General features: G+C 34.6%; 1 protein-coding gene across 6 annotated transcripts in view; it reads left to right on the forward strand.

The window, feature by feature from the left end:
* The window catches only part of Acbd6 (acyl-CoA binding domain containing 6), a 228,418-nt gene that overhangs the window by 145,310 nt on the left and 57,356 nt on the right, over positions 1-25,752 (forward strand). Inside the window, exon 7 of one of the 6 annotated variants that reach the window (XM_021265334.2) lies at positions 3,689-3,733. The exons of the other annotated variants lie outside the window; for them this stretch is intronic. Coding sequence (XP_021120993.1) covers positions 3,689-3,718 — 30 coding nt within the window. The 3' untranslated portion in view covers positions 3,719-3,733. Of the gene's footprint in view, positions 1-3,688; positions 3,734-25,752 lie in introns of those variants that run through there. 6 annotated transcript variants of the gene reach the window in all.

Here is a 25,752-nt window from a genome sequence, read left to right on the forward strand (position 1 = left end):
TTAACCCAACTAGCCTCTGTTTGAACATTTCTTTTTACTTTACAAAATTGCCTATTCCATTTTAGAAAGCTCTAATTTTAGAAATGTTTTCTACATATTGACTCTAAGCCTGCCTACCTTTGTAATTTGGTTTTAATTCTGACTCTTAAAAGTATGAAGAAAAGTCATATCTCCCTTTCATGTGACAACTATTCTGATATTTCAAAATAGTAGTCATTTTCTTTTTAAGTCTTCTCCAAACTAAATATTTTCATCATCCTAGTTGCCCATATTGTATCATTGTCCCTTTTTAAACATGTACTACTGGAACTGTATATGTCTTCTCATTAGTACAGAATAGAGTAGAACTATAACTTAATAGAAATGTAACATTTAAGCAAGATATCTACCTTCACACTGTTATTCAAAGTGTGATTTATGAAATGTGCTATGCCATCTGAATGAATGGTTTTATAGCAAAGCATTATACAGATGCCGCCATTACATTAGTCTGATTTTATCTTTTTTTTTTTTTTTTTTTTTGGTGCCAGGGATCAAATTTGGCATCCTTGTGCTTGCCAGGCAGGCGGCAGAACCACTGAGCTAAATCCCTGGCCCCTCATTAGTCGGATTTTAGCCAAATCAGTTAGAGTTTCATTGTAGACTTAATACCCAGACTTTATTGTAGCATTGTTTTAAACATTTGCTAACTCTTATTTAAACAAAAATAAAAGTTTAGGGCCAGGGATTCAGCTCAGTGGTTCCACCACCTGCCTCGCAAGCGCAAGGTCCCCAGTTCGATCTCAGGTACCAAACAAACAAGAAATAAAATAAAATAAAAGTTTAAAAAAAGGAAAGATGGTTTGGACATATCTTGTATTCTTGTTGACATAATGATGTATATCAGTGTGTTCATACTTTTTAATTTTCCAGGACTTGCAGACTTAATCCCATGAACTCACTTCCAATATCAGTAAAGGGTATAAGCTGTCTATATGGTTCAAGCTGCCACTTGTGGGTTTCTCCTTCCCGTGGAGCTTTCTAATGGAATTCAAGGTTCTTTATAAGGGTGAGAATTACGAAGTCTTCCCAGGCTGCTGTGGGAGTAGGAAGTGCACCATAGGTTCAAGGACACATGTGAAGTTTAATGTGCACAAGCATGCTCTTGCTCCCACTCCTGCTCCTGCTTGCTCTGATTGGCAAGGTTAACTCTGAGAGGCTGTGGCTTTTTAAAGTGATTTGATTAGACTCACCGCTGTATTCCTTTTACTTCCCCCTCCTTCTTCAAGCACCAAACCATCACCTTCTTTGTCTTTGCAGTCTTTGCTTTACCAGTTATCTTTTTTCTCTCCTTTTTTCCGTTTTTGTGTCAACTTTGTGAAACAAAATGAATTCAGAATAAAATAACTTGCCTTATTGAAAACTTTGATGTGATCTTCATTTTGACTTATAGAGAAATACAAGATCACTTATATTGACAATTCATTTTCAGTTAACAGATATATTCTGCATTCCTCTATCAGTACTTGGCTTGTGTATAATGAATTCCTTTCACAGCAGATTTTTTTAATTCTTTTAATTACAAAATCTCCAACAATGTACAGAAGTAAAGAGAATAGTGTCATGAACTTCCATATATGCATCATCCATTTTCAGCCAGTTACCAATTTGTGACCAGTCATGTTTAATCTAGATGGCTATCCCAGAACTCTAGTCTTTCACCTTTTTTAGGAAGAGTATGAAGAAAAGGACATGTAAGTAGAATTTTTTTTTTGGTACCGGGGATCAAACTCCGGTCCTTGCACTTGCGCAGCAGGCGGCGAAACCACTAAGCTAAATCCCCGGCCCTGCAAGTAGAATTGTTTTTCCTTGTTTTTTTGAGATAAGGGCTCTCTCTCCATAGTCCAGGCTGGTCTTGAACTCACTGTGGAGCCCAGGCTGGCCTCAAACTCATGACAATCCTCCTGCCTCAGCCTCCCAGAGTACTGGGACTACAGGTGTGCGCCACTACACCTGGCTTGTAAGTAGAATTTTTACAAACACATCTAATAGATTTACATGCTTGCTGAAGCATGGCACCCTTCCATGGGTGTCTGGAAATTCAAGATTCTAGAATAAGAACTTCTGCTTTCTAGTAAAGAGAACATTAAATTTTCTCCACTTTTCTATTCTCCTGAATGTCAGGATTTTAGATTAGCATCAAAAGTGTCCTATGGAAACTATAATAAAGTTAACCCAATGGCAGATCTTGTGAAGATTAAATGTTCTTTGTGGAATCTTTTTGCTTAACATACTCCTTTACTTTCATATTCAACTTGTTTTCCCTTTAGTTGCTCATTACATTGTATGACCTAACAACTCAGAATTTCATCTAAAGCTTCTGAGTTGTCATTGCTAACAGCCAAGAAATAAAATCTTTTTATATAATGGATTGAATGATAAATAGTGACTGCGTTAAGTTGCTAGGAATGTGAGTTACAAAACTGAGGTTCCCATAAAAGAAGATACTAGTACTATATTTAAATGGTAATTCTAATTATTAATTAAAGCATATGAGGATTGCTGATTGCACATGACACAAAGGCAATCTTTCTTTCCCCAGTCTTTCTCCTTTATCATCTAGTACTTTACTTAGCTTCTCTCAGGAACAGCTATGGTCATAGGGTAGACTGAAAACATAGTAGTGAAGCCAGGTATTGTGGTACAGGGCAGTAATCCCAGCTACTCAGGAGGATGAGGCAGGAGGATTGCAAGTTTGAGGCCAGCCTAGGAAACTTAGTGAGACTGTCTCAAAATAATAAGGGTTGGGAATATAGCTTGATGGTAAAGCACTCATCAAACATGCACAAGTCCCTAGGTTCAGCCCCCTGAAATTGGGAGAAAAAAACAAGCAGTGAAGTGGCACTAGCAATCTGAAGGATTCCTCATAGAACTGTCTCATTATTGGGCTGGGGATTTAGCTCAGCGGCATAGTGCCTGCCTGGCAAGCACGAGGTTGTGAGTTCGATCCCCGGTACCAAAAAAAAAAAAAAAAAAGAACTATCTCATTGTTGAGCCCATACCATTTGGCCCTAATATAAAAGTATTTTTAAAAAGCAGATATTGAAAAGTAATTGATATAATTTAATTATTTCATTTCATAATACTGGGTATATTGTCTCTTGTATTTGGCATGATTTCCTCTCTCTTTATACTCTTTTTAAGCTAGAGAATAGAGTATGGTACATGTCTCTCATATGAGTATGGTTAACATATTTCTGTAAAAGTGGTAGCTCCATGTGTATCACAAAGTAGAGTGCCATTTTTTTTTTAAAGTACTCCTTCATTCTGGTATTCTCTCTATAACATATGTTTTGTAGCTGGAAATACTTTTAATATTTTATTGAAGGAGGAGGAATCAAAAACAAAAATCCCAGAATATTTAATGATTATATCTATTCAACAAATACACCAAAATAAATATATGATAAGGAATATAGACTACCTCATTATTATGTTTCTAGGGATAAATGTAATCCACATAACATATAAATTAACTTGTTTTTAAATTAATGTTCCATAACATTGTGAAAGTTATAAAATGTGGACTTTCACCCCACTACAAATAGTAGTCATTGTTTGCATGGTTTGGGAATACATAGTATCTATTTTTGTCTGTTATTTCTTTTAGAAGGCTGTTGAATGCCTAATGTATGTGCTTTCCTTTTAGTGTTGGCTTTGTTCAAGACCACATTCCTGAAGAAATTGTTCAAAAAACTCAATGCAGAAATATCAATTATAAAAGACTAACCATCATTTTCAATACATTTGAAAACATTTTTTTAAATGTCTATAAAATTTGTTTCAAAGATTTTATGGATTCTATTATTGTTCATTTATTTATTATTTGAACTGAAATTGAGTTCTCTGCTGTTTAAGGGAGTGCCTTGACCCGCTCTTGATACAGAAAAGTCTTAGCATGTCTAAGCACCTGTTTTAAAAAAAGGGGAAGTTGTTTCTAATGAAAACTATCCCCACCTACAATTTATTAAACCTTGACATACTGCATTACTTAAGAGTTCTCAGAGAAAATTAAAACCCTTTTGACTGGGTTTTGCAATGCAGGGAAATTTTTAGTGACATTTAAAAGGGTTCTCTTGTGTTCCTCTAATGGGATAAATAAAAAAGGCTTGTTTTAGCCCAGCAAATGGGGGTACAATCCAATTTCCTTGATTCCATCAAGACACTCTTAAAGCATTAGCTGTGCAGTAAAAAAAAAGAATTCAACTGACCCCCTTTGCCTGATGGCTTTGAAAAGTGTCCTGATGTATAGGTATTTGCCCAACACAGCATACTTGGTTATTGCTCTTCCAACACATCCGTTGATGGAAAAGTCTTATGTGAAGCTCCAATAAATGTCACTTTATGTTATACAACTATAAAAACAGTGTGCCTTACTACGATTGGTTCTCTGATAGGCAGTTTTTCATCGGAAAAGAAATTCTGTTAAGTACAGTATGCTTAAATTTAAAAATTAAGGAATAAAATAAACCATTTAAAATAATATATAATAAAACTTTTTATCACATTTAATTACTTCCCTGGAGTTGATATTTACTTCTATTTGTCCAAAAGCTGGTGCTCATTTACAGAGAATATACTAGCGTAGGGTAATGGTTCTCAAATGTTAGCTTACATTACATTCAGCTACAGCTTGCTAAAACAAAGAGCTAGACCCATCCCTCAGAGTTTCTGATTCAGTAATTCTGGGGTGGGCTCTGGAATTCCATTTTAACAAATTCCCAGGAGAAAATGATACTGCTAATCTGGACCCCACAATTGGACAGCTATGGGCCTTGGGAAATGTGTGAAAAGAGGTACTCACCTCTGGAACACTAGTTCAAAATTTGAATCAAATCATTTAGTATGAAATTAATTAACATCTGAGTGCACCCTGATGGGTGAAAAAATATACAGTCTTGAGTGGACAGACATTTATTCAACATTTGGCTCTTTCATTAGCAGTTATTAAAACCCAGTCTGAAGGGAGAAAATAACATGAGGCTGAACTTTCATTTTAGAGAAGATGCAGGAGAGAAAAGATGGGTCCCTGTGTGTTATTTTGAGAAACCAAACATATAGTCTATGACTAGTTGCATACTAGCAGGTTAAACCTGTTGTTTATGATATTCTGATATCATAAAAATTATTTTCAACAAGAATTTCTGCCCTTAACCATGTACATACCCAAAGCACTTTCTTACCAATTAAAATTTTTAAAAGATCGTTGATATTTTGATTCCTTGAAAAATGATAATATTCATTGTAGGAAATACAGTAATTGTGTTATCCAGAATGTTATATTCTATAGCTATAGCAGTACTATTTGTTTTGAAATACTTAGAACTGATGTAATAGTTACTTTGCTCTAGAGTCTAGAGAGTTAGACATATGTTACTTATTCATCTATGCTTAAAATGCACTTGTGAAATAAATAGAAAACAAAAACATTCACTATTATTTGACAAGAAGAAATTATACTGGAGACAGATTTGCTGACTTATCCAAAAGTCACTGCAGCAAAACTAGAATAAAAGCTTAGAAATCTAGAGACTCCACTGAAAGAAATTATTCCAGTGGCTAATTTTATTTTCTTCTGGTTGAAGAATACATGTGACGACAACCACACCTATTCTTATAATGTTTAACATGCTTTGTAGTGAGTCATCATAGTTTTCAGTTTCATGCTTCTGTTCTTTCCATTAGTGCAAGTAAATTCCATCTTAACAAATACTTTTCATAAAGCAGTATGAACATTTTATATTTGCATAACACTTTATATTTTAAAAGGAATTCTACATACATCGATTTGATGTAATCCTCAAAGATATTTTTTAATGGTTTCTTTTGAAAGTCATAGAGACACTATACAATAGAGGTATACATATGCCCCCCCAGGAAAAAAAATCGTATCTCACCGAAAGAAAACCATGCACTATAAATATTGTTTTATTTGTTGACACTGTCAACTTTTTAAAATATTTGTTAAATTTATGGCTGACTTTGAAGCAAAATAAATTTGTTTTTAAAGATTTATCCTTTGTGCATCCTTTAGAATTAAAGGTCCTATCTTCATTACTTAAAACTCAGTTTGAAAGTAATTAAAGGTGACTTTGACATTGCCATGGGATAAATGAATGGAATCAGGTAATCAGCACTTTTCTGGAGCCCTTTTACATTTCCCTAGAGTCCTGTGAGCCCTGCATCTTGTGATTCTCTTCCAGTACCAACTTTCGTGTGGCTTTCTTTTTACCTCAGCTGAGGATAGGTAAATTAAGTCAAATGATAATCTTCCACATTGTACCAGGTACTTTTAAGCTAAACCTTCCCTCTGAAACAATAAGTACAAAGATGGAGTTTAGAGAAGACTGCAGAGAGGAGGTCAGTGCAGAAGTGGTAGTAGTTAATCTCTGTGCTGCTCTGATATCCGACAGCTGGTCTGACATGGGCCTGGTGCCAGCAGTGTCTTTACAGGCTTTGTGGCAAGATTATTTAAAGGAGATTAATCCCTCTAAACCCCTTATATTTTAATTATTTCTGTATGTATTTATAAAACCTGCAGTCTGCTAGTTTCAGGACACAACTGTCGAAGCCCTCGTCTTTAACCTGGTTTCCACAATCAGACAAGTACTGTGCATTGCTATTACCACAAAGGATGCACTACTGATTTTATTTTTAGTAATTGTTATTATTAAAGTTGCTTTTATTTTGCTTTTTTTGTTTTGGTTTTGTTTTCTTCGTGATATTGATATTACTTTTTATGTGCTAAAATGCTGTTTTGTGTTACATGATAGGGATCTAAGGTTTGTAGACATGTAAAATGTTCAAACCTCTGGTATACTAAAATTCATATACCTTTCACGGTATTACTTTTTAAAGATGAGTTAGTAAACAGGCCTGTTATGCTTTCCAGCATTGCCAGGTAACTTTATGCCTAACTAGGGTATCTAGAACAAAGATTTCTGCATACCCAGTTTATATTATTGTGGCCTAAAAATTTCCCCTGAATGTAAGAGTTCACATAATATGAAAGAACAAAGAATCATGAGAGCTTATCAAACACCCTCTGCTGGCATTAGAGTACAGTATCAGGTCACTGGCACCATGGAAACGCTGCCAAGTCTTTAGCATATAAGGATGCAGTTTACATCTTTATGTACTCTATTACATGAAGGCACTGAGCAAAGGAAGGTTCATTTCAGGTACTGAGAAAAGGATTTGTGGAGAAGCCTTCTGAAGGTCTTTCACCTCCTTAGGGAAACTCTAACAGGAACTGTCTTGATTCAGAATGTATTTGTAACATTCATATCTTTTAAACACTTGCTTTAGGTAACTTATTTTAGTATAAAGTTATCTTTTTAGTTACTAGGATCATCCGCTCCTTAATTGGATTTCTTCATTCTTAACTGAATGAACATTGGCAAAATATTTGGAAAGAGATTTCAAAATATTGATACCAAATGTCTTATTATCCAGCTTTTCCTTGTGACCTATAAGTAGGAATTAGACATTAATATTTCAAAACTTACATTTCTTATTCCAGTCATATAGAAAACATATTTAAGTCCTAATTCTGCAGTTTGGCTTGCTATCTTGTTTTGAGCAAGTCATTTATTTGCTGAACTTGAATTTCCTTATTCATAAAATAAAACTATTAATACCTATCCAACCTACTTCAGAATGTTCAAATAATTGGTTTATATAAAACTGCTCTGTAAGTTTGTAATAGCTAAAGCTTGGAAACAGCTCAAGTGCCCATCAACTAGAAACTGGATAAAGAAGATGTGGTTTTTTTATAAAATGGAGTACTACTCAGCCATAAAGAATGAGAAACTAGAGTCATTTATAGCTAAATGGATGCATATTGAGGCCATACTCTTAAGTGAAATAAATGAGACACACGTGTAAATACCAAATAGTTTCTCTAGTGTGAGAAACTGAGAGTATAAATAAGGATTAAAAGGATTAATAACTAATAATTGATACTTTGAAATAGGAAAAGGTCCAAAGGGGTAGGGGTGGTGAGAGGAAATGGGGAAAGGAAAGAATAGAAAGGGAAAATTATGAGAAAAGAAAAAAAAATGGAAACGAAGTCTATGTAAATAGGGAAGGGTGGAGGGGTGAAGGGCGCACAGGTAATGGGGAAAAAATAACCAAGATACATCATGTACAGGTACAAGCACCCAATGATAAATGTAAAAGTATTGTATATCTAAAATGTACCGATAAAAGAATTTAAGCAAAAAAAAAAAAGTGCTCTGTAAAATGCTATACAAGTATAACTTTATATTCTTAAAGAAGAGCATCTCTGAGTCAGGAAAAATCTCTAGCAGATTAAGTAAAGATCTTTTATGCCATGTATATTTTGTGAACAGTTTTTGGTTTGATTTTGGTGTTACTTGAACTTTTTACTTGCCTGTTTCTAAATAATATAGTCATCTCTTTCCAGTAATTTGATATTAAAAATATCTTTTAACATAATGGCTGTTATAGAAGCATAACTATAAGAAATTCAATTATAATGTAATATTGTATTACCTAGTATATGTTTGTTACACAATATATTCTTATATTTGAACTGTACCAAACTTCCTGTATGTGCAATATTAATTTTTAAAATCATTCTATGCAAAATTCTAATCAAGACAAGGAAAATCCATAGTTAAAAATTCTGACCCAACTTGAAGACAATTGGAATACACTTCAGAGTTTTAAAGAGAAGAGTGTCATGTTTAGGAAAATGCATGCAAAAGGGACAAGGGACCAGATAAATTATTAAGGAAAATCTTGTAGGAGTTAATGGATTAGGAGATTAGAGCCTGGATAGATTCTATTACTGTGGAAAAAGAAAGAATTAGAGACAGTACAGATGGAGAATTCAGTCATCCTAACTTGGTGAAAGACAATATAAGAAATAAAGGGAGTAGAAGTTGAATATGACTTCAAAGAATGGCAAAAAAGAGAGACTTGCTTTTGACATGGCAAATTTGGGGAGGCTATTGTGAGATCCTTGAAGAAATGTCTTAAAGAAAAAGACTTTAGTACACAACAAAGATTTTAGTAAAAAGATTTTAGTACACAACACCACACCCATGCACATAGAGATGTTTTCCCAAAAGAATAATTCAGACTGCAAAAAGAAGACTGAATCTTAATTTTAATACCTCAGAATACTGGAGAATCTCCATATAAATATGAAGATATGCAGAAAAACTCATGAAATTTTAGTAATATTTAGAAGCATAAGCTTTGGGCCACAGATCTAAGTTCTGACTCTGCTACTTGCAAATCATGTGACCTTTACATTTCCTTAAGCTGATTGAGCTTTAGTTTCTTCATTTGTGAAACAAGATAATTTAATGCCTATTTCGAGAATTGTCAAGTGAATTAAATAGAAGAACATATGTAAATTGCCCAGTAAACACTATTAGCCACTACCATTATTGTTTTATCTCACTACTGATAAAAACCAATCTTTCCTGTTGTATTTTATTTTGTATACTGTTATATTTTACTTTTTATACAAAATAAAATATTATTAAAGTTGCCTGTAATATGACATCTTTGCCTCACAACCATAGAAGATATGGAATATGTATTTATTATATAATTCTAACTCATAGGTGACTTGAAGTGTTTTGTTATTTTTTACAATCTGTATCATGTATAAGACCTTAGTTGGTTCTGAGTTGTATAGCCATTTGCAAAAGTTATTAAATTACAGAAGGGTTGAGAAGTAGAGGTGAAATAGAGAAATAAACTAAAACTAACATTTATTGAGAATCTATTCCTCTTAATACAGTCATTCATTCCTCTTAATAAAAGTGGTCATGCCAGAAAAATAGCTCAGAATAGTTTTATCTTTAAATATATATTGATTTTGTTAGTTTTCTTCCCATCGCATAGGCTAAGGCCTACTTTATTGGGTCCCCAGGACAGAATTTAGACAGGAAGAGTAATGTGGGCAGTAAACCTGGAAATAAAAAAAACCTTCCCTTATTTGTAAACATTTTAAAAAATTTTTACAGAAGAAAATGAAAGCTTAAAGATGGTAACAAAATCACATTTGATAATATTTGTCGGCAAATAATTCTGAATTACGGTACTCAGAATGGAAATTGTAGCTTCAAGGTACATAAAGAGTTAAATCTCTGAGCTGTAGAAGCAGATTGTGTTTTCCTTTTGTGATCTGGGCTGACAAGACATCAGTATTCTATTCATCTGTTGGGAATTAGGCTGTTAATCCAATCAATGACTCTTGAGTGAGCTGTGGCCTGCCTCCCCCACAGGGGAACAATCGGATCAAACTGCAGATTGTTTAAGAGCACAGTGCTGTCCTCATGTCAGGTGGAATTCTCAAAGGTTCCCTGGTGAATTGGGGATAGGGAAAGCTGTCTTGCCCTATTTATCCTGCTCCTTAAATAACCAGGTATCTGCCTCATCCATACGAAAGCATTTGGCAGTAATGACAACAGGAATGCAATAGAAATCCATTAACTTGAACTCACAAAAATTAGGTGAAAGGAAATAATGTTTTCAAACACCCCACAAAACAACTTATATAGAAGTTTTTCCACCTTATTCATATTTTTTTCTATCCCTTAAACCTTAAACTGTGGGAGAGCCTGAGCCTTTTGTTGTTGTTGTTGTTTGCTGTTTTATATCACTGAATTTTTTAAACCACCACAAGCTCTTTTTGTATATGTCTCTTGGCCTACATATATTTTCGTAAGTCAGCAGGGTACAAATAAATTTTAATATAGATTACGGGAACACTAATTAAATAAAATTTTAATTTAAAAATATCTATCTCTGAGGAATACTAATTAAATAAAATTTTAATTTTAAAATATCTTAGTCTGAGTATACATGATTTTGACATCTTTTGCAGCCTAGCAAAATTTGATTTCTAATTATGATTTAATAGTCCATTAAGTACATTTGGAAATTATTATTGAACTGATTAGATAGATGTTCAGAGTTGCAGTTATCCTCTATAAAATGCTGTCCCAAATATTTTCTATTAACCAGTAAGGTGACATGAGCTATCATACAGTAAAATTTCCAAACTGGCGAGAGAAATTCTCAAGATATTTATTATCCCAATCTTACTCAAGACAGCTTAAAGAATTTCATTATATTTCAACTATATTACATAAGAAGATCCCAAAATAATTTCCTAAACCTGCCAACTTGATTTTTCATTCTGTGAATACTTAGTCACCACCTTTTATGTACCCAGCTCTCTTCTAGGCATTGAAATTACCATGTCCATGCTTTTTTGGGTACATATATTCTAATGAGGAAAACATAACAAAAATAAACAAAATGTCAGACAAGTGCTAAGATTTACTTCTTGGTTGGTTACTTTGAACAGTGAACAGGTAAGACTTTACTGAGAAAAAGATAATTACCCAACAATTTAATGAAGAGATGACAATGCCAAAAATCCCTGAAATAGGAAAGAGTTTGACATGCCAGGATCAAGCTGTTTTAATATGTACATTATTCTCTAGGCCAGTAAGGTTTCAGGTCTGGCAAAACATCCAAATATTCTTAGGAACTGTAGAAAAATAAAGATATCTGAGCTTCTAGCCCTAGAATTGCTGACTCCATAGGACAGAATGGGATGGAGTCTGTGTATAACGTGCTATGGACAGTGCCAAAATCCTATCTTGAATGTGTGATCCTCCTGCCTCAGTTTTGCAAGAAACTCTTAGAATTTTAAAGAATTTAAAAAGGTCTGGTAGCCAACAATGCCAAAAAGTCTAATAGAATGAATATACCAGGCAGGGTGAGCAGTTAAACAGAAAGGGAAAAAAGGAAACTAGCAACAGGAAAATAATACAATGACAAAAGTAAGTCAGTACCTTTCAGTAATATCTCTCGTTGTGAATGGTCTCAATTCCTCAATCAAAAAGCACAGATTGACAGCATGGATCAAGAAGCAAAACCTAATGATGTGTGCTGTATACAAGAAACACATTTAATCATTAAAAAAAACAAAAAAAAACCCTCATAGACTAAAAAATCAGAAGATGGAAAACAAGACTCCCTGCAACAAGAACTTGAAAATAAGCAAGAGTAGCTATCCTATCTTCAGACAAAGCGACTTCAAACCAAAACAAATAAGAGGCAAAGAAGGTCACTACATGTTGGTTGAGGGAATAATTCAACAGGAAGAGATAACAATTATGAACATATATGCACTGCACGTCAGGGCACCCCACTCCATAAAAAAACACTACTGGACCTAAGATAAAACATCAACACAGATCTAGCAGGGGACCTCAATACCCAACTGTCACAACTAGCTCAAATGGACAAAGAATCAAATATCAGGCTTGAGAGGCATATATTTTTTAAACTATCTGTTCAAAATTTATAATTCCTGGACAAATTAATTTTATAGTTTTTATAATACTTTTCAAATTTCATAAAACTAAAGTCTGAATAATATAAGCAATTTTGAAAAAAACTTTAGAAGTCCTTACTCCACAGAATAACAAGGAATCTTAAGAATATGGCAGTCTTGAAAGAAGACATTAGTACCCCCTTTTTTATCTATTTTTGGTTATAAATGCCTCATAATTCCTAAACCAATGCTGGCAAGCATTAAATTGGCCATATTTTGTATAGTGGTGTTAATTTGCCATTACCTCAAGAAAAATTGCTTTCCTACATTGGTGATGCCAAAGCCTGAGGAGCAGTTATCTTTATATTTATTAGTATATGTTTGCAATACGTGCATTTTACAGTCATCTTAGGTAGTTGGTACATGTACGTAATATTGCTTGTTTCTTTTTTTAAATCTCTTTCCCTCCCCCTTCACTCCTCTTCCTCTAATTCCCCCTTGTCATTCTTGTTGATACTACTAATCTTAGTTCATGTTTATGGCATATAATGTCAACATTCATTGAGGTTATTAGGATCCTGCACATGGCATATCCTCACTCTATTTCCCCTTCTCCTCTCCCTTCACCCTTGATTCCCTAGACCCCTTCCATCTGCAAGAGATCCATCCCCTTGTCTCATTCTATCCTTCATTTTTCTCTTAGTTTGTACTTTTCCTTACTCAAATGAGAGATACCATATGGTATTCAAGCTTGTGTGTCTGACTTATTTCATTCGGCATTATATTTTCCAGGTCCATCCATTCTCCTACAAATGTCTCAAATTTGCCCTTCTTTATAGCAGAGTATCATTCCATTATTTATAGATACCACATTTTCGTTATCCAGTCATCTGTTGATGAGTATATAGGCTGCTTCCAGGCTTTATCTGATATAAATTATGCTGCTATAAGCATTAATATGCATATATCACTGTAGTGTGATGTCTTAAGCTCCCTAGAAGGGAGATCGCTGGGTCATATGGAATTTCTAATTTTAGTTCTTTGAGAAATCTCTGTACTGATTTCCATAATGATTGTACTAGTTTACATTCCCACCAACAATGTAGGGTTCTTTTTTCACCACAGTCGTGCCAGCATTTGTTATTGTTTAATTTCTTGATTATTGTTGTTCTTTCTGGAGTAAGATGGAATCTTAGCATTGTTTTAATGGCCAGAGATATTGAAAATTTTTTCATACATTTGTTGTCCATTTGTACTTCTTCCTCTGTGAAGTGTCTGTTCATTTCACTTGCCCATTTCTTGACTGGGTCTTTAATTTTAGGTGGTCTAATATTTTTGAGTTCTTTATATATTCTATATATTAGTCCTCTGTCTGAGGAGTAGCTAGCAAAAATTTTTCCCATTCTGTAGGTTTTCTCTTCATGCTACTAACTGATTCTTTTGCTGTACAGAAGCTTTTTAGTCTGATATAATCCCATTTATTGCTTCTTGCTGTTCTTTCTTGTGCAATTGTGGTTCTGTTTAGAAGATCTTTTCCTACATCTATGGCTTCAAGTGTTTTACCTATTTTATCTTCAGTAGGTTTAATGTTTCTGTTTAGATCTTTGTTTATTTTGATTTTAATTTAGTACGTGGTGAGAGATATGGGTTCAGTTTCAATCTTCTGTCAACAGTTACCCAGTTTTCCCGACACCACTTGTTTAATAGGCTGTCTTCCCTCCAACATATGCTCTTTGCCCCTTTGTCAAAGATCAGATAGCTGAATGTGTCTGGGGATGTTTCTGTATCTTCTGTTCCATTGATCCTGTATTTGTTTTTGTTCTAGTACCGTGCCTTTTTTATTATTATTGCTTTGATAGCTTGAAGTTAGGTACAGTGTTACCTCAGTTCATAAACTTAATTCTATGATTCTGATCGCAGAATTCATTCCATGTTTCTGGGTGCCACCAAATTGCACACATGTACATGCAGGTACCACTGTATTGTAAGGCCTCTTGCTTTGCTCTTGTTGCCCAAGATTGCTTTTGCTTTCTATGTCTTTTTTGGTTCCATATGACTTTTAGGATTTTTTTCTAGATCTGTAAAATGTGCTGCTGGTATTTTGATTGGGACTGCATTGAATCAATATAACAGTTTTGAAAGTATGGCCATTTTGACACCATTGGTTCAGCCTATCCAGCAGCAAGGGACATCTTTCCATTTTCTGATGTCCTCTTTAATCTCCTTTATCAGAATGTTGTAGTTTTCTTTGAAGAGGTCATTTACTTCCTTTGTTAGGTTAATTCCTAGGCATTTCATTTTTCTTAAAGCTACTAAGAATGATATTGTTTTCATAATTTCCTTCTCATGTGGTACATTATTGATGTACCCAAATGCTAATGATTTTTGTGTGTTAATCTTGTATCCTACTATATTGCTGAACTTCATTATTAATTTTTATGTCCTGCTATGTTACTGAAGTTGGTTATTCTAAGAGTTTTTTGGTAGAGTTCTTTGGGTCTTCTATGTAGAGTATCATGTCATCTGCAAATAATATGAGTTCTTCCTTTCCCATATGTATCCCTTTTATTTCTTTCTCTTGCCTGATTGCTCTGGCTAATGTTTCAAGTACTGTGTTGAATAGAAGTGGTAATAGTGGGCCTCCTTGTCTTGTTCCTGATTTGTGGGGGGATGCTTTTAGTTTTTCCCCATTTAATATGATGCTGGCTGTTGGTTTGTCATAAATAGCCTTTATCATATTCACGTATGGTTCTTCTATACCTATTTTCTTCCAGGTTTTTATCAAGAAAGAGTGTTGGATTTTGTCAGAAACCTTTTCTGCCTCTCTTGATATGATCATGTGGTTTTTTACCTTGTTTCTGTTTATGTTGTATATTACATTTATTTCCTTATGTATGTTGAACCATCCTTGCTTTGGAAGAGTTATCTTGATACAGTTAAAGGAGAGTTCTCTTACACCCTATGTGTCTATTACATACTGGAGGAAAGAAACCACTACTTCACAAGGAATGTGAAGTGTTTTACATAAGTAAATTTGATGGATGAAGTGATTCTAGTGCATGGGTGATTGTAGTGTTCTTTGAGTTAGTAAACAGTACATCTATGCCAGTCATTTCAACATGCTTTATATGTGTTCTTTATGGTTTGTTCTTATAGCGCAAATAAAATTCAAAGTCTGATCTGAGGTCAGTCAGTTTGTTCCACAGAAGTATTTACAAAATGGAATTTAATCACTATAAATTGTTTTCTTTTTTTGTTTTGTTTGCTTGTTTGTTTGGTACTGGGGATCGAACTCAGGACCTTGCGCTTGCAAGGCAGGTGGCAGCACCACTGAGCTAAATTCCCAGCCCACTATAAATTGTTTTCTAATATAATGTGTTCAATTGTGTCTTTAAGTAACATTTTATATTATAGATTAAAATTTAGAATGGAAAAAAGAAATATCAGCATTGGACCAAACCTTCCAACAAATGGACTTAATAGATATCTAGAGAGTGTTTTGCCCAGCAACAGAATACACATTTGTCTCAGTAATACTTTCTGGAAACTAGACCACATACTAGCCCAAAAAGTATGCTTAAATAAGTGCAAAAGAATCAAAATTATACCTTGAATATTATCAGATCATAATGCAGTAAAATCAGTAGCAAAAGAAGCCCTATAAATTAGGCAAATACATGGAAATTTTAAAATATTCTACTGGCTAATCAATCAGTCACAGAAGAAATCAAGGGAGAAATGAGATCATTTGTAGAATCAAACAATGCCAGTACAATATTCCAAAATTTATAGGAAAAAATGAAAGCAATCCTAAGAGGGAAGTTTATAGCTGTGAATGCACATATCAGAAAAACTTACTGAGCCCAAATAAATAATTTAATGATGCACCTCAAGAGCCTAGAAAAATAAGAACATTCCGAATCCAAAGTTAGTCTAAGGAAGAAAATTATAAAGATCAGAACAGAAATTAATGAAATTGAGACTAAAAAAAACACTACAAATAATCACTGAATCAAAGAGCTGGTTCTTCATAAGAATAAACAAAATAGACAAACCTTTAGCCAATCTTACTAAAAAAAAAAAGAAAGGTCTAAATCATTTTTTTATTGTTATGTTTGGTGGGGTTTTTTTGACACAGGGTCTCGCTATGCAGTTCAGGCTGGCCTTAAACTCACTATGTAGCCCAGGCTGGCCTCAAACTGAAGGCTATCTTCCTGCCTCAGCCTCCTGAGTCCTGGGATTACAGGCATGCACCATCATGCCTGGCCCATTTATTTTATTAGAAATTAAAAAAGCAGGCCAGGGATTTAGCTCAGTAGTTCCACCACCTGCCTCACCAGCGCAAGGTCCTGAATTCGATCCCCAGTACCAAAATAAATAAATAAATAAATAAAAGATATAAAAAAGGCAAAATCATAGCAAACATTGCTAAATTCCAGAAGATTATTAATAACTACTTCAAAAACCTGTACTCCAGTAAATTAGAGAATCCAGAAAAAATGAATAGATTCCTAGGTACGTATTAATTACCAAAACTGAACCAAGAAGATATAAAAATCCTGACTAATCCAATAAGACAATGAAATTGGAGCAGTAATTTTTTTTAAAAACTACCAACTAAGAAAAGCCTAGGACCCAATGGATTCACTGCTGAATTCTATAATAACTTCAGGGAAGACTTAATGCCAATACTCTTTAATGAAATTAAAAGAGAAAGAATACTCTCACAGTCATTCTAGGAAGCTAACATTACCTGATTCCAAAAACAGACATGGATCTAACCACAAAAAAGAACTACAAGCCAATCTCTTTAGTGAACATGGACACAAAGATTCTCAACGAGATGTCAGCAAGCAGAATGCAACAAATCATCAAAAAGATCATACATCATTACCAAGTAAGATTCACCCAGGAATGCAGAGATGGTTCAATATATGCAAAGAAATAAATGCAATCCATCACAGAAACAGAAGCAATGACAAAAATCACATGATCATCTCAGTAGACCCAGAAAAAGCATTTGACAAAATCCAACATCTATTCATGATAAAAACCCTGAAGAAAATAGGTATAGAAGGATTGTATCTCAATATGATAAAAGCTATTTATGACAGACCTACTGCCAACATCATATTAAAAGGAGAAAAACTGAAAGGATTCCCTCTAAAATCAGTAACAAGACAAGGATGACAACTATCACCACTTTTGGAAATTAGTATAGAGATTCCTCAAAAAACTAAAAATAGAAATTCCACTCAGCCTCGCTATTCCCCTTCTAGGTTTCTTCCCAAAACAGTTGAAGAAGGGGCCAGGGATTTAACTCAGTGGTTCCGTGTCTGTTTTGCAAGCTCAAAGTCCTGAGTTTGATCCCTGGCACCAGAAAAAAAAAGAAAAAGACAGAACCAAAACAGTAAAAGGCATCATATTTCTTTTTTTTTCCCATTAAGTTTATTGGTACATTTTCGGTATAAAATACAATTACATTCATCATTGGGATCTTGTACCATTACATGAGTATCTTGGTTCTTTTTTTTTTTTCTCTTCCCCTGCCCTCCCTTCACCCCCTCCACCCTTCCCTATTTGCAAAGACTTTGTTTCCATTTTTTTCCTTTTCTCATATTTTTTCTTTTCCCTTTTTTCCTTTCCCCTACCCCTCCCACTTCCCCTGCACCTTTAGACCTTTTCTTCCTGTTACACAATATCAATTATACATTTTTTAAATTACAATATCAAGATCTAGGAGACATTACCACAGATCTTACAGAATTTAAAAGGATATAGAAAGCATATTACAAAAATCTGTTTTGAAATAAATTTGACAACTTCTAAGAAGTACCTTGGAAGACAAACTAATGAAACTAAGTCGGGAGGAAATATAAAATTTGAATAGCACCTATTAAAGAAAGTATATTCCTAGCTTAAAAACCTACCTATATGACAATAGCAGATACATTTTAACTGATAAATTATACATTTAACTGATAAATTATACATATACATTTTAACATATACATTTTAACTGATATACATTTTAACTGATAAATTATATCAAACAAAGCAGAAAAAAGAAGGAACACTTCTCTCATTTTAGGAACTCAACATTGTGCTAATCCTAAAACTGGATAAAGATAATAGAAGAAAAGAGTATAAACATAGATAGAAATTTGTTTAACAAAACAAACTATGAGAAGTCAGATCTGGCAGTATGTAGAAAGTGGTTTTGTTATAGGGATGGCAGTGTTGGTTCAGCATTGGAAGGAAAATCCACCCCCAAAAGTCATCATTTTAACAGAGGAAAGGAAAAAGCCATATGATCCTGTCACTAGTTGGAGAAAAAGTATTGGACTAAATTCTACAGCTGTTCATGGTAAAAGCTATCGGGAGACTAGAGGTCGAACAGAACCTTCTCAACAGATCAAAGACATGTACTCCATACTTCAAGCAAGAACACCTTATATGAATGGAGAAGATACAACGCTTTCTCCTTAAGGTGGGGCACAAGGGCAGATATGTTTACTCTTTATCTGTCCATTAAACTTTGAAACCTAGTCCCCACCAAAATAGTCTGGCAATAAAATGACACAATTACTATAGGATTGGCAAGGTAGAAGCAAAATCTTTATATGTAGATAAAATGATCATATTTCAGGGCTGGGGATTTAGCTCAATGGTGCCACCACCTGCCTCACAAGCAAAGGTCCCAAGTTCAATCCCTGGTACCAAAAAAAAAAAAGACATCATTTTTCAGTGATATATGTATATACATATTTATAGCAGCACTATTCATAATGCCCCATGTGTCTATCGCAGATGAATGGGTAAAGGAAATATGGTATTTATACACAATGGACTACTACTCTGCCATATGCCAGAAAGGAGGATTAAATTTGAGTATTTGTAGGAAAATAGATACAACTTGAGACCATAATGTTAAGTGAAATAAATCAGACACACAAGCTTAAATATCACATGGTTGTTTTATATCCAAAATATAAAGGGCAAGTAAAAAACAGATAATAGGAGATAGTGAGATAGATCTTTTGCAGAAAGGAAAGCAACCAAAAGTTGGAGGGAGGTAGAAGGGAGGAAAGAAGAAGGACATGAAAAAAAGAATTAAGATGTGTTCTGTGCAAGGTGGAATGATAAACAAGCATAATGTTGATACAGTAAGCTGACCACTCTAATAGAAATACACAGTTATTTCTAATAGAAATACAAATTTGTTTGGCTGCCAAACCAGAAAAAGCAATTATTTTCTGCCTCAAGTTTCACAGATGATAACTTGGCTTATCCTACTTGATACTTTTGATACTCTTTCCTTGATACTCTCTTCCTTGGTTTCGGTAGTGCCAGCTTCTTTGGTGGTTCTTTTATATGATTCTTTATCAGGCTGATTTTCTGTCTGCTCTGTAAACAACTGCTTCCACTTCACCCCATCTCTCACCATGTACTCTTTAGATTAACACCTATGGTTTCAGTTATTCCCTCTGGTCTAATGTCTTTTTGGTCTTTATCTGTACTCAAGACCTTTCCCCTAAACCCCAAATCTGTATCTGTAATGACTTGTTGAATATTTTCATGTGGGTTTTTCAGTCACAAAGATGCAAATTCAAATTAGAATTGTACTAGTTATTAATCGTGTTACTTAGGCTAATTATTATAATCTCTGAATCTCATTTCCACTTTTGTAAATTAGCATAATATCACTTAAAAGTTTCTATGTGGATTCAATTATATATGTGGAAATGACCAGCATAGTTCTTGGCATTCATAAAAGTTATAAAAATGTTGTTTCTCTTTCTAAATTTTTAATACGACACACATGTGTAAATACCGAATAGTTTCTCTAGTGTGAGAAACTGAAAGTGTAAATAAGGACTAAAAGGTATAATAGACAAGGGGAAATAGGAAGAAAAGGGGCAAAGGGGAAGGAGAAGTGGGAGGGGTAGGGGAAAGGAAAGAAAAGAATGGAATTAATATGATAAAATGAAAAAATGGAAACAAAGTCTTTGTAAATAGGGAGAGATAGAGGGGGTGAAGGGAGGGCAGGGGAAGGGGGAAAAATAAGAACCAAGAGTGATTATGTAAAGGTGCAAATTTCCAATGATGAATGTCATTATATTGTATACCTAAGATGTGCCAATAAAATAAAATAATTTTTAAATTTTTAAATTTTTCTAAATTTTTTTTCTGTTGATTGTGAATATAAGTAAATAATCACACATGTACTCACTAATATATGATGATTTAATGAATACAGGAAAAAAGGCATTTTACCAGGGCTTTATTGCTAGTAATCACATAGTTAGAACACTTTAAAGCCAAAAAGTCATGAGTGCCTCCAGTAAATCTAGTGGTACTGTAGAATAATTTCACAATAAATGAAAAAATAAACCTGAAGTCATTACCAAAATGTTGATTACAGCTTATTTTCAAGTATGTTGAAGCATCTTATTGTGTAGCAAAAGACAGGAAGGTCACAGACTTCTTACTCCAGTTGTGTCTGTATTAGTGTAGACAGTTCAGAGCTAAGTCAAATGTGAAAGAAAGCTTTTAAATTTAGAAAAAATGGCTCTTCAAAATAAAAGATTAAAAGACCAAAAGTAAAGAGAAAAGAATTAAAAGTAAGGTTATAGCTTTAGAAATTTAAAATATTAAAGCACCTTTTGGGAATTGTATTTATGACGATTAGATAATTTTTTATTATTGTAACTTATACATAAAATAAAATTCAGTATTTTAATCATTTTAAATTTTTTTTTATTAAATTCTTTTATTGGTACATTGTAGGTATACAACACAATTACATTTCTCATTGGGAGTTGTACCTTTACATGATGCATCTTGGTTCTTATTTTGTTCCCCATTCCTAACCCTCCCTTCACCCCCTCCACCCTTCCCTATTTACAAAGACTTTATTTCCATTTTTTCCATTTCTCATCATTTTTCCTTTCCCTTCTTTCCTTTCCCCTGCCCCTCCCACGACCCCTACCCCTTTGGACCTTTTCTTCCTGTTTTGCATTATCGATTATTCATTCTAATCATTGGTACATTTTAGGTATACAATATAATGACATTCATCATTGGAAATTTGCACGTTTACATAATCTCTCTTGGTTCTTATTTTTCACCCTTGCCCAGCCCTCCCTTCAACCCCTCCATTCCTCCCTATTTACAAAGATTTTGTTCCTATTTTTCCATTTTCTCATATTAATCCCATTCCCTTCTATCCTTTCCCCTAGCCCTCCCACTTCTTTCCCCTTTGCCCTTTTTCTTCCTATTTCACATTACCTATTATACATTTAGTCCTTATTTACACTTTCAGTTTCTCACACCAGTGAAACTATTCAGTATTTATACATGTGTGTCCTGTTTCTTTCACTTAAGAGTATCGCCTTAATGTGCATCCACTTAGCTATAAATGTCTCTAATTTCTCTTTTTTGATGGCTGAGTAGTACTCCATTTTATTTAAAAAACCACATTTTCTGGATCCAGTCTCCAGTTGATGTGCATTTGGGCTGTTTCGAAGTTTTAGCTATCACAAACTGTGCTGCTATGAACATGGGTGCACATATATCACTGTGGTATGATTCTTTTAATTCTTTGGGGAAGATCCCCAGCAGTGGAATAGCAGGGTCAAATGGGACTTCCAGTCCTAGTTCTTTGAGGTATCTCCATACTGATTTCCACAGTGGTTGCACCAGTCTACACTCCCACCAGCAGTGGAGCAGGGTTCCTCTTTCCCCACAGTCCCGCCAGCATTTGTTATTGGTTGATTTCCTGATAGCAGCCATTCTTTTTGGAGTGAGGTGGAATCTAAGCATTGTTTTCATTTGCATCTCTCGAAAGACTAGTGATGTTCAACATTTTTTCATGTATTTATTTGCTATTTCTACTTCCTTGTCTGAGAAATGTCTTTTCATTTCAGATGCCCATTTTTGGATTGGGTCTTTAAATTTGGGAGGTCTGATCTTTTTAAGTTCTTTATAGGTTCTAGATAGTAGACCTTTGTCTGAGGAAGAGCAGGTGAAGATTTTTTCCCACATTGTGGGTTGTCTCTTCACACTGCTGGTGGTTTCTCTTGCTGTGCAGAAGCCTTTTAATAAGAAGAGATCCCACTTGTTGATTATGCTAGTTCACGGGCAACTGAGGTTTTGTTCATAAAATCTTTTCCTACACCGATGTCTTCAAGGGTTCTACCTAAGCTCTTTTGTAACTGGTTCAGAGTTTCTATTTTAATATTTAGATCTTTAATCCATTTTGATTTTAGTTTAGTGCATGGTGAGAGATATAGGTCTAGTTTTAATCTTTGGCAAGTTGAAACCCAATTTTTCCAGCACCATTTATTAAAGAGGCTTTCTTCCAGTGAGTGTGTTTGGCTCCTTTATCGAAGATGAGATGGTTGAGTGTGTCTGGCCTTGTTTCTACATCTTCTAATCTGTTCCACTGATCTTCAGGTCTGTTTCTTTGCCAGTACCATGCTGTTTTTATCACAGTAGCTTTGTAGTAGAGTTGCAGGTTGGGAATTGTGATACCCCCTGCCATGTCTCTGTTACCTAGAATTGCTTTTGCTATTCTGGGTCTCTTCTTGTTCCAAATGAATTTTTGGATTCTGTTCGCCAGGTCCATGAAGCATGCTGCTGGGATCTCAAGTGGAATTGCATTGAATCTATATAGCAGTTTTGGAAGTATGGCCATTTTCACTATATTAATCCTTCTTACCCAAGAGCAGGGGATGTCTGTCCATTTTCTGATATCCTCTTCAATCTCTCTTTTCAGAGTGCCATAGTTTTCAGAGAAGAGGTTTTTGATTTCTTTCATTAGGTTGATTCCTAGGTATTTCAGTTTTTTGGATGCTATTGTGAAAGGAATTATTTGCCCTATTTCTCTCTCAGTGAGTCTGTCATTGGTGTAGAGGAAAGCTATTGATTTTTGTGTGTTGACCTTGTAACCAGCTACTTGACTGAATTTGGTTATTAAGTCTAGAAAACTTTTGGTGGAGTTCTTGGGGTCTTCTCTATAGAGTATCGTGTCATCTGCAAATAATGACAATTTGACTTCTTCATTCCTATCTTTATTCCTTTGATTTCTTTCTCTTGTCTAATTGCTGTGGCTAATGTTTCCAGAACTATATTGAACAGGAGTGGTGATAGTGAACATCCTTGTCTTGTTCCTGATTTTAGTGTGAAGGATTTCAGTTTTTGACCATTTAGTATGATATTGGCTGTTGGGTTTTCATAGATGGCTTCTAACAGTTTGAGGTAGAGACCATCTATTCCAATTTTTTGTAGGGTTTTTATCATAAATGCATGTTGGATTTTGTCAAATGCTTTTTCTGCATCTATGGAGATAATCATATGGTTTTTGTCCTTGGCTCTATTGATATAGTGTATTACATTGATTGATTTGCGTATATTGAACCATCCCTGCATCCCTGGGATGAATCCCACTTGATTAGGGTGTATGACCTTCTTGATCTTCTGCATTCTATTTGCCAGTATCTTATTAAGGATTTTCGCATCTATGTTCATTAGTGAGATTAGCCTATAGTTCTCTTTTTCAGTTGGGTCTTTCTCTGCTTTGGGGATCAAGGTGATGCTTGCTTCCAGGAATGAATTTGGGAGTATTGCTTCCCTTTCAATTTCATTGAAGAGTTTAAACAGTAGTGGCAGCAGTTCCTCTCTAAATGTCTTGTAGAATTCAGCAGTGAAGCCATCAGGGCCAGGGCTTTTCTTAGTTGATAAGTTTTTAATTACATTTTCAATTTCATTGGTTGATATTGGGTTGTTCAGAATTTTTAGGTCTTCTTCGTTCAACTTTGGTAATTCATATGTATCTAGGAATCTGTCCATTTCTTCTGTGTTGTCCATCTTATTGGCATATAGGTTCTGGAACTAGGTATTGATGATCCTCTGGATTTCTGCTGGGTCTGTTTTCATTTCACCCTTTTCATTCCTAATTGCATGGATTTGGGCCTTTTCTTTCTTTTTCTGACAAGGTTGCCTAAGGGTTTATCAATGTTGTTGATTCTTTTGAAGAACCAACTCTTGGCTTCAGTGATTTTTTTGTATCGTTCTCTTAGTCTCCATTGCATTGATTTCTCCTCTGATCTTTATAATTTCCTCCCTTGTATGAGCTCTGGGGTTGTCCTGTCCTTCTTTTTCTAGAAACTTGAGGTGCAGCATCAGGTTTAACTGGGCCCATTCTGTTTTCCTAATATGCATATTCACTGCTCTGAATTTCCCTCGTAAGACTGCTTTCATTGTGTCCCATAGATTCTGATATGTTGTATTGTCATTGTCATTTAATTGAAGGAACTGTCTGATTTCTTTAATTTCCTCTGTGACCCATTGGTTATTCAGAAGCGTGTTGTTCAATTTCCACATGTTTATGAAATGTTTTGAGTTTCTTTTGCTATGGATCTCCAATTTCATCACACTATGGTCTGATAATATACAGGGGATAGCTTCAATTTCTTTGCATTTACTTAAACATGTTCTATATGTGAGTATGTGGTCTATTTTGGAGAATGACCCATGTGCAGCTGAGAAGAATGTGTATTCTGATTTTGTGAGATGGAAGACTCTGTAAACATCTGTTAAGTTCATTTGTTCAAGAGTTCGATTGAGTTCTAGTATTTCATTACTTATTTTTTGTCTAGTTGATCTATTTGTGACAGTGGGGTATTCAGGTCCCCTACTACTATTGTATTAGTGCATATATGACTTTTCATGTCCATTAGTATGTGTTTTATATAGTTGGGTGCACTAGTGTTTGGTGCATAGATATTTATGATTGTTATCTCTTCCTCTTGGATACTTCCCTTTACAAGGATGTAGTGTCCTTTGTCTCTCTTAGTCAGTGTTGGTTTGAAATCTACTTGATCTGCCAAGAGGATAGCTACTCCTGCTTTTTTTCAGGTTCCCGTCACATGGAGTATTGTTTTCCACCCTTTAACTTTCAGTCTATGAGTTTCCTTTTGAATTAAGTGTGTTTCTTATATGCAGCATAGTGTTGCATTTTGCTTCCTGACCCATTTTGCCAGTCTATTTCTTTTGATTGGTGAATTGAGACCATTAACATTGATGGTTATAACTGAAACGTATTGACTTGTCATTGCCATGACTTTTTCTTTTTGTTGGGTTCTCCCCCTTTACATTTAATTTCTTGTCATGCTAGATGCGTTCATTCTGCTTTGCTTCCTGTGGTTGTGATCCTCAATGTCTGTTCCTAGGATATTGTGTAAAATTCTTTGGAGTGCTGGTTTGGTATTCACGAAGTTCCTAAGGTGCTCTTTGTCATGAAAGTATCTTATTTCTCCATCCATTTTGAAAGATAGTTTTACAGGGTACATCAATCTGGGTTGGAGGCTGTTTTG

The sequence above is a fragment of the Heterocephalus glaber genome, unplaced genomic scaffold, assembly GCF_053883595.1.
Source record: "Heterocephalus glaber isolate CG9 unplaced genomic scaffold, H.glaber_assembly_v1.0 deba00001600, whole genome shotgun sequence".
NCBI classification, from domain to species: Eukaryota; Metazoa; Chordata; class Mammalia; order Rodentia; family Bathyergidae; genus Heterocephalus; species Heterocephalus glaber.